Source organism: Dromiciops gliroides, chromosome 2 (assembly GCF_019393635.1).
Source record: "Dromiciops gliroides isolate mDroGli1 chromosome 2, mDroGli1.pri, whole genome shotgun sequence".
Classification (NCBI taxonomy): Eukaryota; Metazoa; Chordata; class Mammalia; order Microbiotheria; family Microbiotheriidae; genus Dromiciops; species Dromiciops gliroides.
In genome coordinates this window covers 636,986,172-637,007,354 of record NC_057862.1, presented here as the reverse complement: position 1 = coordinate 637,007,354, position 21,183 = coordinate 636,986,172, and the positions used below count along the sequence as shown (strand labels likewise).

The window sequence follows — 21,183 nt, the reverse complement described above, 5'->3', positions numbered from 1 at the left end:
GGCTCCGTATGCCCGACCCCGGCGACCCAGATGCCGAAGGTAGGAGGACCCGCGGGTGTCCCGGGGCCCCCCAAAGGAAGCCCAGTGATCGGGGCCTGGCTCCTGAGTCTGACGTGAGTGCGCTGGTGAGTACCCAAGACAGGGTCGGTGGGGACCTGGCCCGGCTGTTTGTGTCTCCGGAGACCCCAGGCGACTGAACAGTTAAGAATCTTCGAGGGCAGCAGTCTGCCAAGTCTGGAAGGAAGGCAGTCTTGATGCTGGGCAGGGGCAGGAAGAGGAAAGTTTGTGTGGTTCAAACCTTAAGTTTCTGTTATTAACCCGGGAAGGGTCAGACCCCCACCCCCGCCTCCACCCCCATCTCCAGTCTCTAACCTCTCCAAACTGCTCTTTGTCACAAGCTAGGAGGCTCGCTAGGCGGGGCTCAGCCCCGGAACATACCAGGAGGGACTGACTACAGGCTGGGTTGATCTTTCTGTCTGGGAACTGTCAGTGCCTGCGGGGAGAGCCCGAGAGAGCATTACTTTTATCGGGGAGGGGATGGGGAAGAAGGTATGAAGACTGGTCAGACCTCTATCTTTCTGGGCTGGTGTAGTCTTTGAGCTAGGATTGAGGGAGTGGGGGAAGAATATAGCTGATTGGGACGTCAGTAGGGAATGAAGGGAGGGGGATATAAAGGGTGCTGTAGCCAAGAAGGCGTGTGTAAGGTGGGGTGGGGGTGGAGTTTCTAATTTTCCCTAAAAGGAATCCAGCCACCAACTCAGCCAGTTCCTCACTGAAGCGCATCTCTTCCCCCTTTTTATTACTGGAGGCTCTCTGACCCACACATTCAAAAATTCTGGCGTCTCTGGGGCCCCAAAGCAGGAGCGGGTGGGCTGCTCCTTCCAGCTTCTTCAAAGGGATTCATTGTGGTCTGTCTCTTAGTTCCTACTGCCCCCGTGCTGGTCTTAGGCTCCCCGGTGCCTGGTAGAGTCAGGCTAAGAACACCTGTGGGTGTGGATCTGCCACGCACAACCACAGCCACACCGGGGCTCAGTATGCAAGAGGAGAGGAGGCAGCTCCGGGCAGCGGTGGGGGTGGCTGGGTAGGGTCCTTTAGGGCTTGGTGGCTGAGGGGGGCACTTTGTCCCGGGATAGGACAAACTATACGTGACCACCCCCCCCCCTTTCCTTGGGCCCCGCGGGTGGGCAGGGTGAGAAGGAACTTCTCTAGGCCGGCCAGGGAGGCCCCTCTTCCCGTGGTTCGGTCAGCTGTGCCCTCTCTCTCCCAGCAGGCGGTCACCAGAGGCGCGGGCTCTTGACCTAGGCTCCGGGGGGCCAAGACCATGAGGCTGAGGCGGAAGGCGGACGCTGCGCTCACCCTGCTCCTGGCCACCGCGCTCTGCTTGCTCCTTTACTCGCAGCGGGAGCCAGGGGCCCCCGCGGCCAGCCTGGCCAGCGCCCGGGCCAGGCCGGTCACTGTGCCAGCCCCGCCGCCCATGCCCACGCGGCCCGGCTGGGGGCCGGCGGTGGTGCGCGCCTTCCCGGCTGCCAGGGCTGAGCCCCCAGTCTACCAGGCGGACACTCCGGCGCCCCCGACGCCCTCGGGGCCCTTCGACTTCCGCCGTTACCTGCAGGACAAGGACAAGAGACGCTTTCCGCTGCTCGTCAATCAGCCGCACAAGTGCAGGGGGCTCCCGGGCGGCCCGGGGCCAGACTTGCTCATCGCCGTCAAGTCTGTGGCTGCGGACTTCGAGCGGAGGGAGGTGGTGCGAAAGACCTGGGGTGCCGAGGGCCAAGTGCACGGGGCGCGGGTACGCCGGGTCTTCCTGCTGGGCATCCCTCGGGGCCTGGCCGGGGGCGGGGGCGGGGCGCAGGCCCAGGAGGGCCTGCTGCGGGCCGAGGGCCGCGCCTACGGGGACATCCTGCTCTGGGCCTTCCATGACACTTTCTTCAACCTGACCCTGAAGGAGATCCACTTCCTGGACTGGGCGGCCGCCTTCTGCCCCGACGCCCGCTTTGTGTTCAAGGGTGACGACGACGTGTTCGTGCACGTGGAGAACCTGCTGGAGTTCGTGGCGACGCGGGACCCATCCCGGGACCTCCTGGCGGGGGACGTGATCCTGCAGGCACGGCCCATCCGCGCCCGAGACAGCAAATACTACATCCCCGAGGGCGTGTACGGGCTGGGCGCCTACCCGGCCTACGCGGGGGGCGGGGGCTTCGTGCTGTCCGGGGCCACGCTCCGCAGGTTGGCGGCCGCCTGCGCCCAAGTGGAGCTCTTCCCCATTGACGACGTCTTCCTGGGCATGTGCCTGCAGCGCCTGCGCCTGGCTCCCGAGCCACACCAGGCCTTCCGCACCTTCGGTATCCCGCCGCCCTCGGCCGCCCCGCACCTGCGCACCTTCGACCCCTGCTTCTACCGAGAGCTGGTGCTGGTGCACGGGCTGTCGGCCGCCGACATCTGGCTCATGTGGCAGATGCTGCACGCCGTGCCGGGGCCGGACTGCGCCCAAACCCACGCAGCGCCGAAGCCCTTCCGCTGGGGCTCCTAGCGGCCAGCCACGGGTGGGACCTGACATGGGCAAAGTGGGAGAAGATCCCGCGGTCCTTCCGGCCCTCAGGCTTATTTCTCAGCCCGTCAAATGAAGGCCCTTCTAGCTCTAAATCCTTTGCTTGCGGGTAACAAGCTCACTCTTAATTATCCGGTACTTAGATGCTAGCAGGGCTGAAGGCAAACGTTCTTAGAAGTCAGTTTTTCACCGTCTGTGCATTTAATCGGCTATGTGCTAGGCAATGGCCCAAGATCCTTCAAGGATCTGTCAGTCACAACGTGAGCAGATATAGGTATGAATACGAATACGGGGTACGTGGAACCCCACTCCGTTCCCAGCAGGGAGCATTTAGCCCAATTCAGGAGGAAGAGTTTAAATCAGTTGCACTCACACTAGTAACATCTTGCTTGGCCTGGGCTGAGCTTTCTGGGTAGGCTCTGGGCAGGGAGTTGAACTTTCATACTTGGCCCACCCTGGATTGCACAATGTCTTCACACAGGTCCCCTTCACAAGTCCTGGACTGTAGAATTGGGTCCACATCCCATCAGCCCTGTCCAGGCCTCGAATGCCGCTGTTTTCTGAGTTTGAGGGGACCCTCTCCTGCCCTTAGCTTGTCTTATAAAGGAAAGGCGGTCAAGCTCTCTGCCTTTTCATGCCCCATCTGTGTCTTGGTCTATACCATACCTCTTTTGGGACAGAATCCAGCCTGGTTGAGGCAGCCTGCTCCTCAGGCTTACTCCTGTATATATAGGTGTGTGACTGCACATTTGAGGGCCTGTGTGGAGTGGTTCAGTGCCTCCTCCCCTCCCTGCCCCATTCCAGTCCCTAAACCTGTTACCAAGGTTTATAAGTTCCTTTTTTCAGCATCTGTTGTCATCATTCCTAACTTCATGTCTCAATTTGGGGGGTGGCGGGGCAATGAGGGTTAAGTGACTTGCCCAGGGTCATAAAGCTAGTGTCAAGTATCTAAGGCTGGATTTGAACTAGGGTCCTACTGAATCCAGGATCGGTGCTTTCTCCACTGAGCCACCTACCTGCCCCTTCCATGTCTCAAATTTGCAGTGATTTGGACAGTGGATTTAGTCCAACATAAAGGGGAGGTATTGCCCAGTCCTTCCAAGGTTACCCTCCCTCTACCAATCTTGGGCAGGCTTTTTTATGTGCAGCCCTCTCATTTGGAACTCTTTGAAGGCAGGTCCCCTTTGCTTTTTCTTTGTATCTCAGGCACCTAACCCAGAGCTTGGCACTACTAAGTGCTTAATGAAAGTTGCTCCATTGACAGTCCCCAAATCCTTGTATGGACTTTGAAATACATTAACCTACCTGCCTTCTCCCCACCCACATTGGCCTTATTCAAGCTACTATGTAATAAGACCACCTCCAAGTAGATTGTGTTCTTACAGGGAGGCGCCATATTTTGGCCTACTTTCTGAAGTTTCAACGCTTTCCATAAGAATCAGGACCAGGTTTCATGGACTATGAGAGCCTCATAGATTTAGGGACATTTAAAGTTGAGGAAAGAATGGCCCAAAGAGGTTAGCTTGCCCAACTTGACACCAATTGCTAAAGGGCAGCACAGCTTTTAAAACCCAGGTCTTAGGACTCCAAACCGGAGACACTTTCTATTGCATCACAATGCCTTGGCAGCCAAGTCCGGAGTCATTTCCCTTATCTGAGCAATGGGCCAGCAAGAGAGGTTCTCAGAGATCCCTTCAGCTCTTAAGTTCAGCCCTGGCTTTCCGTGCTTCCCGTCACAACCTACCTTTATTTTAAGGTAGGCTCTGACTTCAGATCCCCTCTGAGTATCCCCCCCACCCCTCCCAGGGCCTTGCACAAAGTAGTCATTTAATCAGTTTATTGAGCTGAAAACTATCCCAGAACTGTAGGAATCGGCAGACTGGTGGGGAAATGGTCAGAATCCTCATCTATTGACAGAAGCTGGACCTGAGAGTTCAGATCCTTGGAACAGCCCAAAGAGGTGGGAGCAGGATTAGCTTTGTGTGAGTTCTACTCACTTTGAAAAGCCACTGGGGATGGGGGCTCCAGGATGAGAGCTTGGCACAGTCACTGTAACTGAGGTGAGGTTTAGTCTGGAAGGAGGCAGCAGGCCTAGGATGGTCTTTACAGGGGCCAAGAAAGTGGGAGGTGGCTGGGCTGATTTGAGGGGTTTGTCTATGATGTGAAAAGCTGCAGCCAGGTAGATAGGTCCACAGCAAGCAGCCAAGTTTGCTGGGGGCTCATGGAGCGTATCTAGGTCCAACCTGGTGATAGTGATATGATGGTGGAACACAGGGAAGCTTCAGAGCTAAGAGAGGAGGAAAGACCCTTGGAAAAGGAGAGTCCCACCTCTGGCCCCCCTGCCACATTGAGAGGGAGGGAGTGGTCCTCCCAGGAAGGTGGAGATATCCACTGAACTTCATGCATCTGAACAGAGATGCTGCTTAAATTGTTATGGCCACAGGGAGAAGCAGCCCTCCCAAGTCAAGGGCTCCCAAGCAACCACAGACCCAGAAAGCCACCAAAGGCAAGTGACCAAAAAGCAATCACACATCTGCTGTGCTGTGCGCCAGCCAGTGCCCGAGGGACAGCGCTGCTTTATTAGCCTTTCAGGACACATGCACTGCTGGGGAATGTACAGGGACCACAGAACAAAGGCAGGGCAGGTGGGCAGGCAGGGGAGAAGCAGGCAAGGGGGTCCCCTAGGACAGAGGTAGCTCCTAACAGTCCTTCCTTTCCTTGGCCCTCGGCAGTTGGATTTCCAACTGTGGTTCCAGTCAGCCTAGAATGTCACAGCCCATGGGAAGATGGCATGGTGACAGGGATCACACACATGCACGCAGGCACACACGCGAGGGCGAGCGCACGCGCGCGCACACACACACACACACACACACACACACACAGAGCAGTGTTCCCCCTGCTCCTGGATCCAAAAACATTAGGTACCAGGTTTACTTTCTCATTCATCAGTAAACTATTTAGGATTATACTGTACATGAGTTAAAGTTACAAAAATGTCTTATTTACAAAAATCTGTACACACATTTGAAAAACCTCACAAAATTGTTGTCTATGTATCACAAGTTGCTACATCAAAATATTAAAAATGGGATAAAATTATACATTTCTTGTCCATTTGTTTTTTTCTTTCCTAAAAAGGGTAAATTATTTTCAGAGACTCTACTTTCCCCAAAGAGAGCTGTATGGGGCCGTTCTAACTCCCCGGCCCAGCTGGAAGAGTACATCAGTGTCTTCGGGTTAGAGACCTATTCAGACAGGGATTAGGGGAACAGACTGTACAGAATGCTGAAATGTAACAGAGGGAGAGGATGTCTTTGGCGAAAACTTTGGCATTAAATAAAAGATGCAGAGGGAATGAAAGGATGAAAATATGCCCAGGAGAAGGTAGCGCCTCGTTCCTCTCCTTTCCCCTCCTTACTGGTAGGGGCTCCAGCTCTGGGACCCTAAGTTATCCCAGAACCATCAAGGAGACTCTGTCCTGGGCCAGGGTTGGCTTAGACTGAAGGCTTAGACTGAAAAGGGAACAAGGGAAAAGCTGCACCATTCTGGCAAGGATGGTTTGCATGGGGAAGGGAGGAGAGGAAACAGAATGGGACCACTTGCTCTTCAGGATGTGTTTCTATCTAAGTTTTAAAGCGCATCTAAGTGGAATCCAACCTGGCTGCCAGCCAGGCCAGGCCACAGAAGAGCCTCTTCAGGGTTAATGTGGTTAGTTATCAAGTCATTAAAGTGGATGTAGTGCAAATGTCACAACCAAGTAATACGCACATGCGACTTGCTTGTAGTTTGAAAGTTACACAGAGATTCACACGGTGCCAGAAGTCAGGACATATATGCACACTTGTCCTATGGGGCCCCAGAATGACCGTGTATGTTCTCTCTATGTAGATATAGGTTTTATGTATAAGTAGATATAACTTTGCTTTCTTAAATGTGACTACTACATCAACACGGCAACACAAACACACAGACTAATTGATACCTGTGTCCAGATGCTTCAAAGTTCAGAGTTTGTGCTTCTAAATCTTTGCAGTCACTTTGTGCCCTCAGCAGTTGTGCCACCCTGCCTGCCCTACCCCATCCCCTTCCTGCCAGGGAAGAAGATGAGGTCAGCCCCTGGGGGCTGGGCTGACCAGGCCAGGAGGAAAAGGTAAGGGGACAGCCCAAACCCTCATACCATTAAGTTCAGTTCCTTCACCACAGCTTCCACATCGATAGGAAGAGTCATGGGCTACCCGCTCTGTGCTGCCCCGAGGAGGGCAGGAAGAAAGAAAAACCCACTCCGTGCTCCGTCCTCTACAAGGAGCAGCTAGTCAAGGCACGCTGTATGGTCAGGCCTGGGGAGGGCTGAGGAGATGGGCCGTCCTTCACGGGAGCTCCGCTGTCCTCACGTGTGTGCTGGGCTGGGGCGGGCCATACAGGGTCACAGATGCTATGTGGTTGTTCTGCATGACCTGGTCAGGGAGACACAAGGGTCAGGGCCGACATGAAGACACACCAACTGGGATTCTACTAGACAGCCTCCATAGGACACAGCCACCTGGGCTTGGCACAGGTACGGCTTCACTAAGTTCTATGGTCTCCTCCACTTCTGTTTTTTGTTTTGTTTTTTGTTTTTTTGCAGGGCAATGGGGGTTAAGTGACTTGCCCAGGGTCACACAGCTAGTAAGTGTCAAGTGTCTGAGGACGGACTTGAACTCAGGTACTCCTGAATCCAGGGCCAGTGCTTTATCCACTGTACCACCTAGCTGCCCCTCCTCCACTTCTAAGGTACCTTCCGCCTCTCATATTCTATAGTCTAAGGTTTCTTCTGGCTTAAAAAAAAAAATAAGCCTAGGAGCCCCAAATGCACCTCTCCTTCTGTGTATTAAATCTGCTTAATCTACCCTGCTCATCCGTACAAGGAGGAGGTGGGACAATACCAGGCATTCTTTTTTTTTTTTTTTGGTGAGGCAATTGGGATTAAGTGACTTGCCCAGGGTCACACAGCTAGTGTCAAGTATCTGAGGCTGGATTTGAACTCAGGTCCTCCTGAATCCAGGGCCACTGCTCTATCTACTGCGCCACCTAGCTGCCCCAACACCAGGCATTCTTAACCTTGTGTCATGGACCCCTTTGGAAGGCTGACGAAAGGCTACAAACACCAATACATGAAAAGCAAAGGATTACAAAAGAAATCGATTATACTGAAATACAGCTATTACAATATTAATAATTCCAAGTCATAGGCTACCTCCACTACCCAAAATCTTCTCCAAACACAGAAGGGTATGTGTGTTCAGGATCTTAGGCTTTGTATAGTTGGCTACAAGGCCAATGTGCACATCTTATCTTTCCCCACTGGGCTTTAGGCCTCTGAAGCAGGGAATTTGTTTTATTCAACAAGTGTTTTTTTTTTGTTTTGTTTTTGTTTGTTTTTTTTTTACAGGGCAATGGGGGTTAAGTGACTTGCCCAGGGTCACACAGCTAGTAAGTGTCAAGTGTCTGAGGCCGGATTTGAACTCAGGTCCTCCTGACTCTAGGGCCGGTGCTTTATCCACTGTGCCACCTAGCCGCCCCAACAAGTGTTTTTTTTTAATGTAACTTTTATGGTTTTTTTTCTCCTAGTTAAAATGTATTTTTTCTCCTCTTCCTCCCACATTCCCTTCCATTAAAAAGAAAAGAGAAAGAAAAAAAATTCTTAAAATAAATATGTATAGTCAAGCAAAATGGCCATGTCTCATTCTGGATCTTGAATTGATCAACTCTGTTAACAGGTGGGGAAAATCAACAAATATTTATTAAGCAAACCCACCTAAGAGAGTAAGTGATAAAGAGGCCTAACTGCCTCTCTCATCTCCCAGTGCTGAGCACAAAGCTTTGCAAATACCATCAGGGCTTCAACATTTACCAGGTACACTCTGTATGAGAGAGGTTATGTCCTGAAAGTTACAATGGTGTAAAAGACGGGCCCTGCCTACAAGGAATTTACAGAACTTAAATGAATTAACAGGAGCTGAGTAAGGACCTCCTTTTATTCAAATAAAATCACATGCTCAAATGCTGTGAAATCTGCTATCAATACAAAGCTACCTCCATTCAATCCACACTCTCAGCTCTTTTCAATCAGACCAAGGGAAGCCAGTTTTGCTCACCTCAAAGATCATTCTCTGTAGTCCAAAACAAAATGTTGAACCAAATGGGTTTGTATTATTGGGTGAAGATGACCTTCAGGGGAAAGAGACAAAAGGGACAGCGCTGAGGCATTAGAGAGCCTGATGAAGAGATCCAAACATCCAAGATACCTTTATCTGGGAATAATGAAGGGCAGGAAACTGACCCTAGGGTGGAGACAGATGGGATGGAGACTGATCGAAATGAGATATCTTGAAGCACCAAAGGGAAGCTTGGGAAGAGGGTCAGCCCTCTGTTGTATGTATGTCTGCATGCATCTATGGTGGGGTATAAGGGAAGGAGGCTTAATCCCAATATTATAGCCATTCCTATGGGGCAAATCACACTGTATGCCCCTTTCATTTCCTCCAGGGTAAATCAAAATAAGGTTGACTTTAATATCTGAGGTAGGCTTTAAATTAACATAAGCTGGGTCAGGGGTAGGGGGTGAACCATCTATAAGTCTTTTCGTTGATGATACTCTCGGGGGGATTTAATAGCCGCTAGTACAAGTTACACTGATTTCCTAGACAAGTTGCCTTGCTGGGCCATGGCATAGTATAGAGCCTGCCCAAATGTGGACTGTGGGCTCAGCCTTGACTTAGCATCACCAGCAGTCATGAGAATGGTGAGGCAGCACAGTGCAGTAGAAATAGTCCTGGATTTAGAATGATCATTTCTAATACTCTACTGGGCATTTAATCTCTGGGGCCTCAGTTCCTCACGTAGAAAATCCTAAATTTGGACTAGATGGCCTCCAGCTCTCAGTCAAGAGGGACTTGGACCTGATGACCCCTAATGTCCCACCCCTGGCTCTTTGTCCTAAGATACTGGGAGAGACCATTTCAGGGTGTGGAGGGTAAAGGCATCCCCTGGACGGATCCTCAAAAGAAAGCTTATACACCTTCATCCCATTTTAAATACTTTTTTCTTGTCTTAGAACTTCTGGCCCTGGGACCTCATGTGAAGAGAGGGAGAAATCAAGGTGACTTAACTGCCTCAGGGCCTGCCTGGTGGGGCAGGGGGAGAAGGGGAGCCTCACCTGTGAAGCACAACAGGCTTCTCCACAGGATGCCCAAGGAGATCCTGGATATTATCCCACTGCAACACAGAAACAGGAAAGGGCAGGGGTCAGGGAAGCTCTCGGTTCTTTTCCTGGGTCCTGCCCAGATAGGTGGCTGCCATATCATGGACCCCTGACACCATCTTCATGGTTACAGAGTTCAGTGAATGGAGAAAGCCACAGAAAGCAGCACATGGGGAAAGATGGAGCACTGTGTTCAGCCTTAAAGCAGAAATCAGGGGACACTGAGCATGTCCAGCAGCACGGTGGCATGGTGGGAAATGCCCTGGACTGGCAGTCAGGAGGCACCAGTTCTATGACCATCAATAATCAAGTCAGCTGTTTTGGCCTCAGTTTCTTCCTCTGTAAACTAAGAGTCATTTCAGGTCTGAACTTCTGCAGGCTGACTTTATATTAGGGCACCCCTGCTGGGAGCTTATCAGTTCCCTGAGACTCTACCCAACATTCTGGCTGTGCCAGTTTTTAGAACAGAATGCTGAAATCAAGATGGAGACAGGGGTATGTATGGTCAGCAACCAAAGTCTTGCTCCCCTTTACCCAGTGGGATTAGTCACCTGTCCACAGCTAGGGTGGGTCCAGTGGCCCAAGGTCACTGCTCAGAGAGTCTGTGGCTGGCTGGCTGCAGAGCCCTGGATGACTGGGGCCCCTGGTTCTTCCCAGCTAAGAGAGCTTACCTTGCTATAGGTGGTGCAGGTCTCAGTCTGACAATCAGTACTTTCTGAGGAAAGAACACAAACAGGCCATTGGGAAGCTGCCTTTCAGTTAGTTTCCAGCAGCCCAGTGGAGCAGATCTGTAATCAGCCATGGCACTTCTTAGCTGGGGGACATTGGCCAAGTCACTTCCCATTATCTGGGCCGCCGTTTTCTCCTAGGGATCCCTTAAGGTTTGTTCCAGGTAGAAAGTCTATAGAGTCTTAGGTGTTTGGGACATAGCTAAGAAATACTTTTGCAAACAAAATTATTTGGAGAGCTATTAACTGCTTATAAATGATAAAGAGTATCTCTTCCTTTAGCAAGCCCATGCTTAGTTCTTCCCCAGTCTTGGCCAACTGACAATCTCTTACTAGTGCTGCCAGGAGACTCTTGGCCGGGAGGCCCTGTTTCTCCCAGGCCAAGTCCCACCTGCACTTCAGACCTAGATTGGTGGGGGAAAAGCTAGTCAGTAAGGAATCAAAGGGCCTGGTTCCTATGGAGGTTTCTTCCTTTCCCAAAGGCCGAGGGCCAGCGATCTACAGGGAAGGGCTCAGAGCTCCAGTGGGAATTTACTCTAGCTCTTCTCCTCCTTACAGGGAGACTGTCTAGAAGTAGAAGGACAGAAGTCTAGATAGAACGGGCAGGGCTGAGTGGGTGTGTGGCGCTAGTAAGGAACGATAACTATCACAGGGCTGTGCCAAGGGCAGGCTGGAAGCTACACTATGATGGAGTCATGGTTAAAAAAAAAAAAAAGTCCAACATTACTGTCCCTGTAGGGAAAAGATGTTCCCATGGCAGCTCTGGCTTCTCCTGAGACCTGGCAAGGCAGGTTGGTGGTACAGCCTCCGGCCTGCCTTGCCGGCTTCCCCCAGTGTCCCGTGGCAGAGACAAGTTCACACAGCATCTTGGAATAGTCAGTCATAAGGCCTGGCTTTGACCTCTGAAGACCAGAGTTCAAGTCCAGGACAAGTCACCCCCTTCCCCAGACTCAGTTCTCTCATCTGACAAAAAGCTTTGCACCCCTTTCCTTAATTCATTCTTTAACTCATATCTCTGTGGCTGTGGGGCACCAGGGAAGGTTACCCGGAGGTTAAGGCAATCTGTCCCAGGAATGGCGATAAAAAGGCCAGTCAGTTATGGTCCTTCCCTTCCACAGGTCACTTGGGCCTCACCAAGGTAAGTTGGGAGGCATTACCATCTGCTGCTGACAGTAAGAAATGCTGCTTACCTCTCTTGATGGTGAGAGGGATCTTGAACTCACATCGGTGATAGCTGGAGAGAGAAGGCACAAGGAATAAAGAGCTAAGCACACTCAGCTGCCAAAGCTAAGGAGACGGCTCAGAATATCTAAGCTCTGGCCTCCTTACCGCCAGCACATTGCTTTTTTAAATTAAATTTTACTTTTTTTTTTTTCAATTATCAAGCATTTATTTTTTTCTCCCTCCCATTTGCCCATAACCCTTAAAACTTGTTACAAACAAGCAGAGTCGAGCCAACGTGTCCATAAATGTTTGTCTCATTCAGCCGATCAGTCAGAAGGTGGCAGCATTCTTCTTCATTGGTCTTCTAGAATCTCAGTGGCTTATTATGCTATCTAGAGTTCTTAATTCTTTAAAAAATGCTCACCTTCCTGTTCTGCTAACTAGCAGCAGCAGCACAGTATAATGAAGCTTCAATGGTACTCAAACCAGGATCCAGCACTTGCCCATCAAGAAATTCTATGTCAACCTTCCCATCAAAGACCAATGATGCTTTTAAAGAAAGTCATGGGGAAACCTGGAAGCGCTTATAATAAAACAGGGCTATGCCTGCTCATGCCAGGAACCCAGTTACTAAGGCAACTGGTGCTAGATTTTTTAGTTCTAGTAGAAGGGAAAGCAGGTAAGGCCCAGGAGGTGGATACATCACCTATTTCAGCAGCCTCAAATAGTTGAACAAGCACTAGACTAAAGCAAGAGACCTGGATACAAGACCCGAGCAACTTAGCACATTACTGAGGCTTCCTTAGTCAGGCCTATCAGTTTGGGAAGGTCCCATACCAATGGAGAACACTGAAAATACTTAGACATCATTTAAATATACACCAACAGTCAAGAAATAAAGCAGAATAAAACTGACATTACCTCCTGTGTTCTAAATACAAGACAGCAGCTAGGACACAGAAGCCTAAAAGCATTGAAAAGTTCATTACATCAGAAGCCTGGAGGGGGTGGGGGAGAAAAATTCATTTTCTCCACTCTTTTATCTCCATGAGGCTAGCAGGTAAACTTTTGCAGAGCCAGAAAGGGAGTCAAGTTTAGTGGCTAAGATTTTAATCAAAAAAACTGGTGCATGGGAAGGGTAAAGCATCTTGGTTTTAGGGTCAATCTAGAGCTGGCCAAAAATTCTTTCCCCAAAGTCAGGCAGCCATTCTGGTAACATTGGGGAGGGTAAAATAAATGGGTTGTAGCAAGGCCTGGAGAAAGCATGCACACAGAGCTTCCAATCAGTCACTGTCCTGATCTTGGCTCTTGTGCCTGGTTCCCGGTACAAGTCATTGGGGAATTCCACCTTAGCCCAGGAATCAGTTTCACATGGATTTCTCAAAGTCAAAAAGTAAAATCCAGATGGCCTGCTTCATTCCCAAAAATGGTCCTAAGAGGGTACAGTCATACTCACATGTTGAAGTTATAATGCCCAGGGTAATTGGTGTGCAGAACAAATTTCTTTACTTTGTGTGTATTTGCATCGAAAAGAATATCCTACAGAAAGAACAGAGGCTTGAAACAAGAAGGGAAGTTAGCTTGTGAATAAGAAACCTAGTTAGGTCATAAACATAGTTGGATTTGGGTGAATTAATAGGTTGTGGTGAAAAGAGTGCTAGACCTAGAGTCGGGAAGACCTGAGCTCAAATCAGCATTAGACACTTACTACCTGTGTAGTCCTGGCAAGTCACAACTTTTCTGTGTCAATTTCCCCATCCATAAAATGGGGACAACAATAGCACCTTCCTCCCAGGGTTGAAATGTACACTCTCACTTTTCTGTGGTAGAATAAGAGAAACCCAAGTAGAGATCCAGAGAGAGCCTGTAATCAGGGCATCTTTCTTCAGTGCTGAGAAGAGGGCACTGAAATGCCATTGAAAGTCTGACCTTAGTGAGAAAGAACATGAACTTGCAAGTGGTAAATAATGGTGACTTCTTTCCAAGCCTTAGGTCTGAGTGTTTTTCAGTGAGATACAGAGAGAAGATACGGAACCAAGGCCTCTCTGGTCCACACTAAACTGGCCACCTGAGCTGTTCTGACATTTGGGACAGTTCTAAGGGGAAATCTAAAGCTGCCCCTAGCAGGTGTCCTCTTCCCCACCCCGCCCCCCCATTCAGCTCTGCAGACCAAGCATAAACTATGCAAGTCCTACCAAGGTGAAAAGCCTTCCAGAGTAACCCAGTGACAAAATGCATGTCCACGGGTCAGGCCTAGGCAAGTGTGGAAAGATTCACCAGACAGTGTACTGAGACTTGCAGGCATCGTGATACATACTGGTAGAAAATGTGCCCACACAAAATTTTGGATCTTTTCCAGTCTTAAAGTCTTGAGGAATTACAACTTACCACCCCAAGAGTGAAATAGTTGAAGAAATAGTCATTACACTTTGATGGAACTTGCTTATGGGGAGAAGGAGAATGAATCTTCATCTGTTAGAAAACAAAACAAAAATTTCAAATAGTTACTGAGGTACATGGAATAAAGTAAAATATTTGAAACTGCATTAATAGAAACTAAATTAGCAAGTACCATGTTGGGGAGTGCACTGAAATTGTATTTATAAAAAAAAAGCATCCTAAAAACCTGTTCCGTCTTGGATCTAAATTCTACTGACGCAATGCTGAACAATGAGGGAGAAGTCATGATGGATTCTGAGTTACAGAGGGCTGCCTGACTTGAGAAGAACAAGCTTGCTGACATCAAAAAGGTCCTTAGGGAGAGAGGGCTGAGGAGCACTGTCTTCTGTTCAGTCAAGAGAAGGGCTCCTCAAATATGGCAAGTGGAACAGAAGAAAAGAGGGCAGTGCACACAACAGAAAACCCAAGACTATCAGGAAGACTTAATTTTTTTTAGTGAGGCAATTGAGGTTAAGTGACTTGCCTAGGGTCACACAGCTAGTAAGTGTTAAGTGTCTGAGGCCAAATTTGAACTCAGGTACTCCTGACTCCAGGGCCAGTGCTCTATCCACTGCGCCACCTAGCTGCCCCAGGAAGACTTAAATTTGTGTCAATGACAAGGAACTACACCTATGAAGTTTCCACTACTTACTAACGTAACAAATTAAAAACCTACATACAGCAAATGACTGAAATCTGCTTCACTTAACGATTCTTTTTCCTACCTTGTCTTCTGACTTGTAAAAAACCTTGTGTGGAGAGCCCAGTGTACTGAGAACATCTTGGCACGAATCTCCAAAGTACACAGAACGTTCAAATACTCGCATCTTGGCATCTGCTAATACTCCTGGGCCACAACCTATGGAAAACCAAGGAAAGCATTTACACTTCTGGTGCACAACCGGGGATTGTTATGCCTCTCAAATAAGGCCTGCTGTATTTCCCCCTTAATAGTTTTGGATGTAGGGAGAGAGAACAGGTGAGACAGGGTTCTCTGTTAATCTCCAGAGCATAGAGGGGGAAGAAGGGATGGACAACAGCCCTACCCAGGGTAACCTCAGGACAGCACCTTTTAGAACTTTTGCTCCTCCAACAAATTACCCATGCATAGTGACTAGCAGTAGGTAGGGACCTAGGTAATAAATGAGCCTGAGTTATAGAATGGATTTATAATCCATGAATGTGACCACTCCCTCCAAGAGTCCAGATCACAACCTAGCCCTTCCAAGTCCTCCTCGGTAACTCTTATTTTCCCTCCAATTTTTGATAGGACCCCTTTAATGTACCAGTTATATGCTGCTTATGCTATGTGACCAATCCACCTCCTCTTCTTATCATATATCCTGACACTGCTTTCCAGCACAAGACTGGTGATATACTGAAGCTTCCTCATACCCAGCAGAACCTCTCCAATGTCCTATAAGAGACCTTCAACTTTAACTCTTTGAAACCTGAAATTCCATGATTTACTACTTTTTTTTTTTTTTTTTTGCAGGGCAATGGGGGTTAAGTGACTTGCCCAGGGTCACACAGCTAGTAAGTGTCAAGTGTCTGAGGCCGGATTTGAACTCAGGAACTCCTGAATCCAGGGCCGGTGCTTTATCCACTGCGCCACCTAGCCGCCCCCGATTTACTACTTTTTGAATGCTACTGACATGTAAAAGATGGGTCTCTGAATACAGCAGCACTCTGTGGTAGCTAAGAACTGGAAAGGGGGTGTCTATTGACTAAGGAATGATTGAAGACATTATGGTATGTGAATGTAGTTAATTATTATTGTATAGCAAACAATGACTTCAGACAACCTTAGGAAGATTTGAATGAACTGATGCATATTTTAAAAAGAACCAAGAAACTGAAATATATGACACCAACATTGTAAATAAAATTTTGCTCACTAAGTGGAAGCTGAACTCAGTAAAGAACTAGATAAGAAGCTCCCACAGAACAGAGAGAAACAAATTTTGCCTCCTAGCAGAGAGAAGAGGACTAAGACAGATGTGGTAAACATTGTTAGAAATGGCCAACAGATATTTTTGCTTGTTTTGGTCAGAAGGTAGGATTAAATCTGGAGGCAGTGGAGGTTCCCCTTTTCTCCCATCAATGACTCTGAAGTAAAGGCACTAAAATAAAGCACACTTTAAAAAGAAGCTGGTCCTTTGTTTCAGGGAGAAGCCTGGGGTACATGATTTCCCCAATGTAACCTAGCCTGCTTTTTCTTCTATTCAAATTCCGGGTTCTGGTCTCTGTCTATGTGTCCAAGATAAAAGTACTGAACATTCAAGGCCAGATCAGTCTGCAGGGACTGTACTTGAAATGTCTACAGCATGGTAGAACCAACTGTAGCTTGTGTTCTACTGACATAGTGTTTGTAAATTGTAAGGGCTTAAAATTCTAGCTATGATGTCTAAAATCTAATGAGTAGTTGTTTTAAATTAGAAGCTTTAGCAAGAGTTTAAACTTTTAAGTATTTATTAAAGTGCATCAGAAGTTAATGAAGAGAGAGAGGTAAAAAGCAAACTTCATCTAAGAGAGCCTAGCATCTATCCTCCCGACAAGCTGTAGTCCCGAAATGAAAAGCCTCGCTCCTCCCAGAAGCCTCCTGTGAAACAGGTAACAGGGCTGCCCCGCCCCTTCAAGCTAATTGGTTGGTAGCTCTGATTGACAGGACCCACAGGCAGCAAACATCACTTCCTGACACTGATCTGACCTTTGAAACCCCAAAAAAGTCACTTCTAGATGCTAAAGTCACATGGTTTCTTTTCAGGCCAGAGCTTACAATGTCCCTCCCAGCAGGGGATGTCATTCCAATTCTCACAAAATGAAGAGTTATTTCTGTGAGAAAATAATTATTAATAATGTTTTTTTTGGGGGGGGACCCTTTCTCTTCACCCCTAATTTAGAAAGTTCAGTTCAGGAACTTTAGCTAACCTCTTTTTGGGACCAGCCTAAGGATACAATAGAGGTGGAGAATAGACTCTCTGACTAGCTCAGTGAACTGATAGGAGGAAGCCCACCTATCTGGACATTGACTTTGCCCCTCAGGGGGTCGTTTCTATTAGACACTGATGTCATCAACACACAGCTCATTTTAATACGGACCGGCCTCAAGCCATGCCAACCAATGGAACTGAATGATGCTAGCCAATGAGCTTTGATCAGTGTGTAAGAAGCCGCCTCTACTGAAAAGAGGAAAAAGACTGGAACCACAAGGGGTTTGCTCTCTTTTCCCCTGGATTTTCCTTTACTCTCCACTCGCCCTCTCCTCTTGGCTCAATACGCTGGGTATGTAATTGTTTACATTTGTAAGCCTAGGACTAGTGGGGAAGTTAGGGAGACATGTGATATTAATTAAGAATAAATGCTACCAAAACTGGTGCAATAGTCATTAATATTTAATTTAGTAATATTGTAGAAAACTCAGCCTAGTCCCCCAGTAATTTATATAACAAACAATTTATATATCATAAGGCACCGAAGCAGGGCTTTGTGAAGGAACCTGAGTAGGCAGCATTGGATACAGACAAATACTGCAATCTACTTTATGCAGATAATTAGCTTAGCTCTTGAAAACTAAGAGGTATAACCCATTTTAGAACATACTTAAAAAGTAGTCATCCAGCCCTCACCTGGATATAATGAGGGAGAACCCATTATATGATATCTATACACATAGATGTGTGTGTGTATCTGATCTGAGCTTCACATTATTCCCATCTTACAGATGAGTCCGAGGCTGAGCAATTTGCCTAGAGTGTAAGTGTAAGAGGGGGAATTTAAATGATTAAGTCTAGCACTTTAACCGCCATGGCCTCATGCTCGCTAAGGCAGCCCACACCACTTCTGGAATGTTCTAATTACTCGGAAGCATCTCACATTAAGCTGAAATTTGCCCCCTTCCCCCCTCTGCCCAACTTCAAGCCCTGCTTATAGTTTGGCCTTTAGGTGCCAAGCAGAACAATGTGAATCGCTCTTCCATATGAAAGCCCTTCAGATCCCTTAAAGAGCACTATCATAGTTTCCCTACATCCAGGTCTTCTTTTCTCCAGGATGAGATAGATGGTGAGGTTGTGATCTGTATGGGTCATGGAGGCCCTCTTCCTGATGGTATCTTGAATCTGCTACGGAGTCTTAGGGAAGGCCAAGTGATAGAATACTGCAGAAATATCATGTTTACATGAATTGGTTCAACTATTCTGGAAAATAATTCTGGAAAATAATTAGGAACTATGTCCCCAAAGTAATCACAATGTTCATCCACTGATCCCGTGGGTGAATCCTACTAGGCTTCTATCTCAGGGAGATTAAAGAAAATGGTAGAGAGCTTTAAAGGTAAAACTGCTTATAGCAGACCTTTTTGTTGTAGTGAAATACTGGAAATAAATATCAATTGGGGAACTGCTGAGCCAATTACAGTATAGGAACGTAATGGAATATTACTGCATTGTAAGAAATTACCAAAAGGGATGGATTCAGAAAAACCTGGGAAAACTTGTACAAACTGATACAGAATGAAGTATAAAGAACCAGGAAAACAGGTTATGCAATTCAACATTGTAAAAGAAAACAACTTTGAGAGACTTAAGAACTTCATTCAAAGCAATGAACAACCCTAACTACACAAGTCCAATATTGAGTCATACCTTTCATCTCTTGGCAGAAAGGTGAGTAATGACTGATTCTTCTCTTATAACATATATAACATATCAGATTACTTGCTGTCTTGGGGAGTGGGGGAGGGAGGGAGAAAAATTTGAAACTAGAAATCTTATAAAAACAAATGTTGAAAACTATCTCTACATGTAAATGGGAAATAATAAAATACTTTTATAATTTAAAAAAAAAAGGTGAGCAATAAGAAATGCATAATGAGACAGCAGGGCCAGACAGTGAATGTTTTTTTTTTACTATACTTATTTGTTATCAGACAGGGTAATTATTTTGTTTTTTGGTGAGAGGGAATAGTGATACCAAGTGAAAAAGAAAAGAATATAAATATAAATAAAACATTTCCATTTAAAACCAGAAGACTATCACTTGAGGGTTAAGTGACTTGTCCAGGGTCACACAGCTAATAAGTGTCAAGTGCCTGAGGCCAGAACTCAGTTCCTTCTGAATCCAGGGCTGGTGCTTTATCCACTGAGCCACCTAGCTGCCCCCAAGACTATAACTCTTGCAGATAATATATGATGGTCTACTTAGAGAATCCTAGAGAATCAACTAAACTAGCTGAAACAATTAACAACTTTTAACAAAGTTGCAGGACATAAACCCACATAAGTCATCAGCATTTCTATATTACCAACATAATCAGCAGGAAGAAACACAAAGAAAAACTCCATTTAAAATAACTGCAGGGGCGGCTAGGTGGCGCAGTAGATAGAGCACCGGCCCTGGAGTCAGGAGTACCTGAGTTCAAATCCGGCCTCAGACACTTGACACTTACTAGCTGTGTGACCCTGGGCAAGTCACTTAACCCCAAATGCCTCACTAAAAAAATAAAATAAAATAACTGCAGATAATATAAAATACTTGGGAGTCTACATGCCAAGACAAACCCAAGAACTATATGAATACAATTACAAAACACTTTTCACACAAATAGAGATCTTAACAGGAGAAATATTAATTTTTCATGTGTAGGCTGAGTTAATATAATAAAAATGACACTTCTACTCAAATTTACTTAGTCAGTGCCATACCAAACTACCAAAAAAAATTTTATATAACTAGAAAAAAATAACAACAAAATTCATCTGGAAGAACAAAAAGGTCAAGAATATTAAGGGAATCATTGAAAAAAAGTGTGAAGGAAGGTGGCCTAGCAGAACCAGATTTCAAACTGTATTATACAGTGATAACCATGAAAACAATCTAGTACTGGATAAGAAATAGAGTGGTGGAACAGTACACAATCCATAGTAGTAAATGACCATAGTAATCTAATGTTTGATAAATCTAAAGATGCAAGCTTTTGGGACAAGAACTCACTATTTGACAAAGATTGCTGGGAAAACTAGAAAGCAGGTTGGCAGAAACTAGAGATAAAATAACATCTCATAGTATACACCAACATAATGTCAAAACGGGCATATGATTTAGACATAAAGGGTGACATCATAAGCAAATTCGGAGAGCATAGACAATTTTACTTGTTGGATCTCTGGATAAGGGAAGAATTTATGACCAAACAAGAGGAAGAGAGGATCATGGGAAGCAAAACAGATAATTTTGGTTACATTAAATGAAAAAGATTTCTCACAAACAAAACCAGTGTATCCAAGATGAAAAGGAAAGCAGGAATCTGGGGGAAAATTTTTTTACAGCAAGTTTTTCTGATAAAGTACTCATTTCTCAAATATATAGAAACCTGAGTCAAATTTATAAAAATAAGAGTCATTCTCCACTTGAGAAATGGTCAAAACATATGAACAGGCAGTTTTCAGAAGAAGAAATCAAAGCAATCTATAGTCACATGAAAAAACGCTCTAAAAATCACTACTGACTAGAGAAATGTAAATTAAAACAACTTTGAGGTACCACCTCACATCTATTAAGTGTAAGAGGTGGAATTTAAATGAGGATTTCATAACTTTAAGACTAGCACTTTAACCACCATGCCCTCACTTCCTAATTAACATGACAGAAAAGGAAAATGACAAATGTTGGAGGGGATGTAGAAAAACTGAGACACTAATGAAATGCTAATGGAGTCATGAACTGGACCAACCATTATGGAGATCAATTTGGAGCTATGCCCAAAGGCCATAAAGCCACGCATACCCTTTGACCCAACAATACCACTACTAACTAGGTATGTACACCAAAGAGATCAAAGAAAAATTAAAAGGACCTATTTGTACAAAAATATTTAAAACAACTGTTTGTGTGCTGGCAAAGAATTGGAAATTGAGGGGATAACCAACAAGTTGTGGCAAATGATTGTGGTGGAATACTATTATGCCATAAGAAATGTTGAGGTGGATGGTTTTAGACAAACCTGGGAAGACTTATATGAACTATGTAAAGTGAAATGAGCAGAACAAGGAAAACATCATACA

At 46.5% G+C, this 21,183-nt stretch overlaps 2 protein-coding genes across 4 annotated transcripts in view; one reads left to right on the top strand and one right to left on the bottom strand.

Annotated features, from left to right (window-relative positions):
- Nucleotides 1–723: 723 nt before the first annotated feature.
- On the top strand, nucleotides 724–2,960 carry B3GNT9 (UDP-GlcNAc:betaGal beta-1,3-N-acetylglucosaminyltransferase 9). The gene has a single exon (XM_043983045.1). The coding sequence runs from the start codon at nucleotides 1,322–1,324 to the stop codon at nucleotides 2,528–2,530; it is 1,209 nt and encodes a 402-aa protein (XP_043838980.1). The 5' UTR covers nucleotides 724–1,321; the 3' UTR covers nucleotides 2,531–2,960.
- Nucleotides 2,961–5,085: 2,125 nt separating this feature from the next.
- PHAF1 (phagosome assembly factor 1) overlaps nucleotides 5,086–21,183 on the bottom strand; it is a 56,842-nt gene continuing 40,744 nt past the window's right edge. For all 3 annotated transcript variants that reach the window (XM_043983041.1, XM_043983044.1, XM_043983042.1), the window contains 8 exons: nucleotides 14,848–14,981; nucleotides 14,072–14,155; nucleotides 13,140–13,222; nucleotides 11,710–11,753; nucleotides 10,463–10,506; nucleotides 9,747–9,805; nucleotides 8,686–8,758; nucleotides 5,086–7,005 (listed from right to left, as the gene is read on the bottom strand). In XM_043983041.1, coding sequence (XP_043838976.1) covers nucleotides 6,919–7,005; nucleotides 8,686–8,758; nucleotides 9,747–9,805; nucleotides 10,463–10,506; nucleotides 11,710–11,753; nucleotides 13,140–13,222; nucleotides 14,072–14,155; nucleotides 14,848–14,981 — 608 coding nt within the window. In that variant the 3' untranslated portion in view covers nucleotides 5,086–6,918. The remainder of the gene's footprint in view (nucleotides 7,006–8,685; nucleotides 8,759–9,746; nucleotides 9,806–10,462; nucleotides 10,507–11,709; nucleotides 11,754–13,139; nucleotides 13,223–14,071; nucleotides 14,156–14,847; nucleotides 14,982–21,183) is intronic.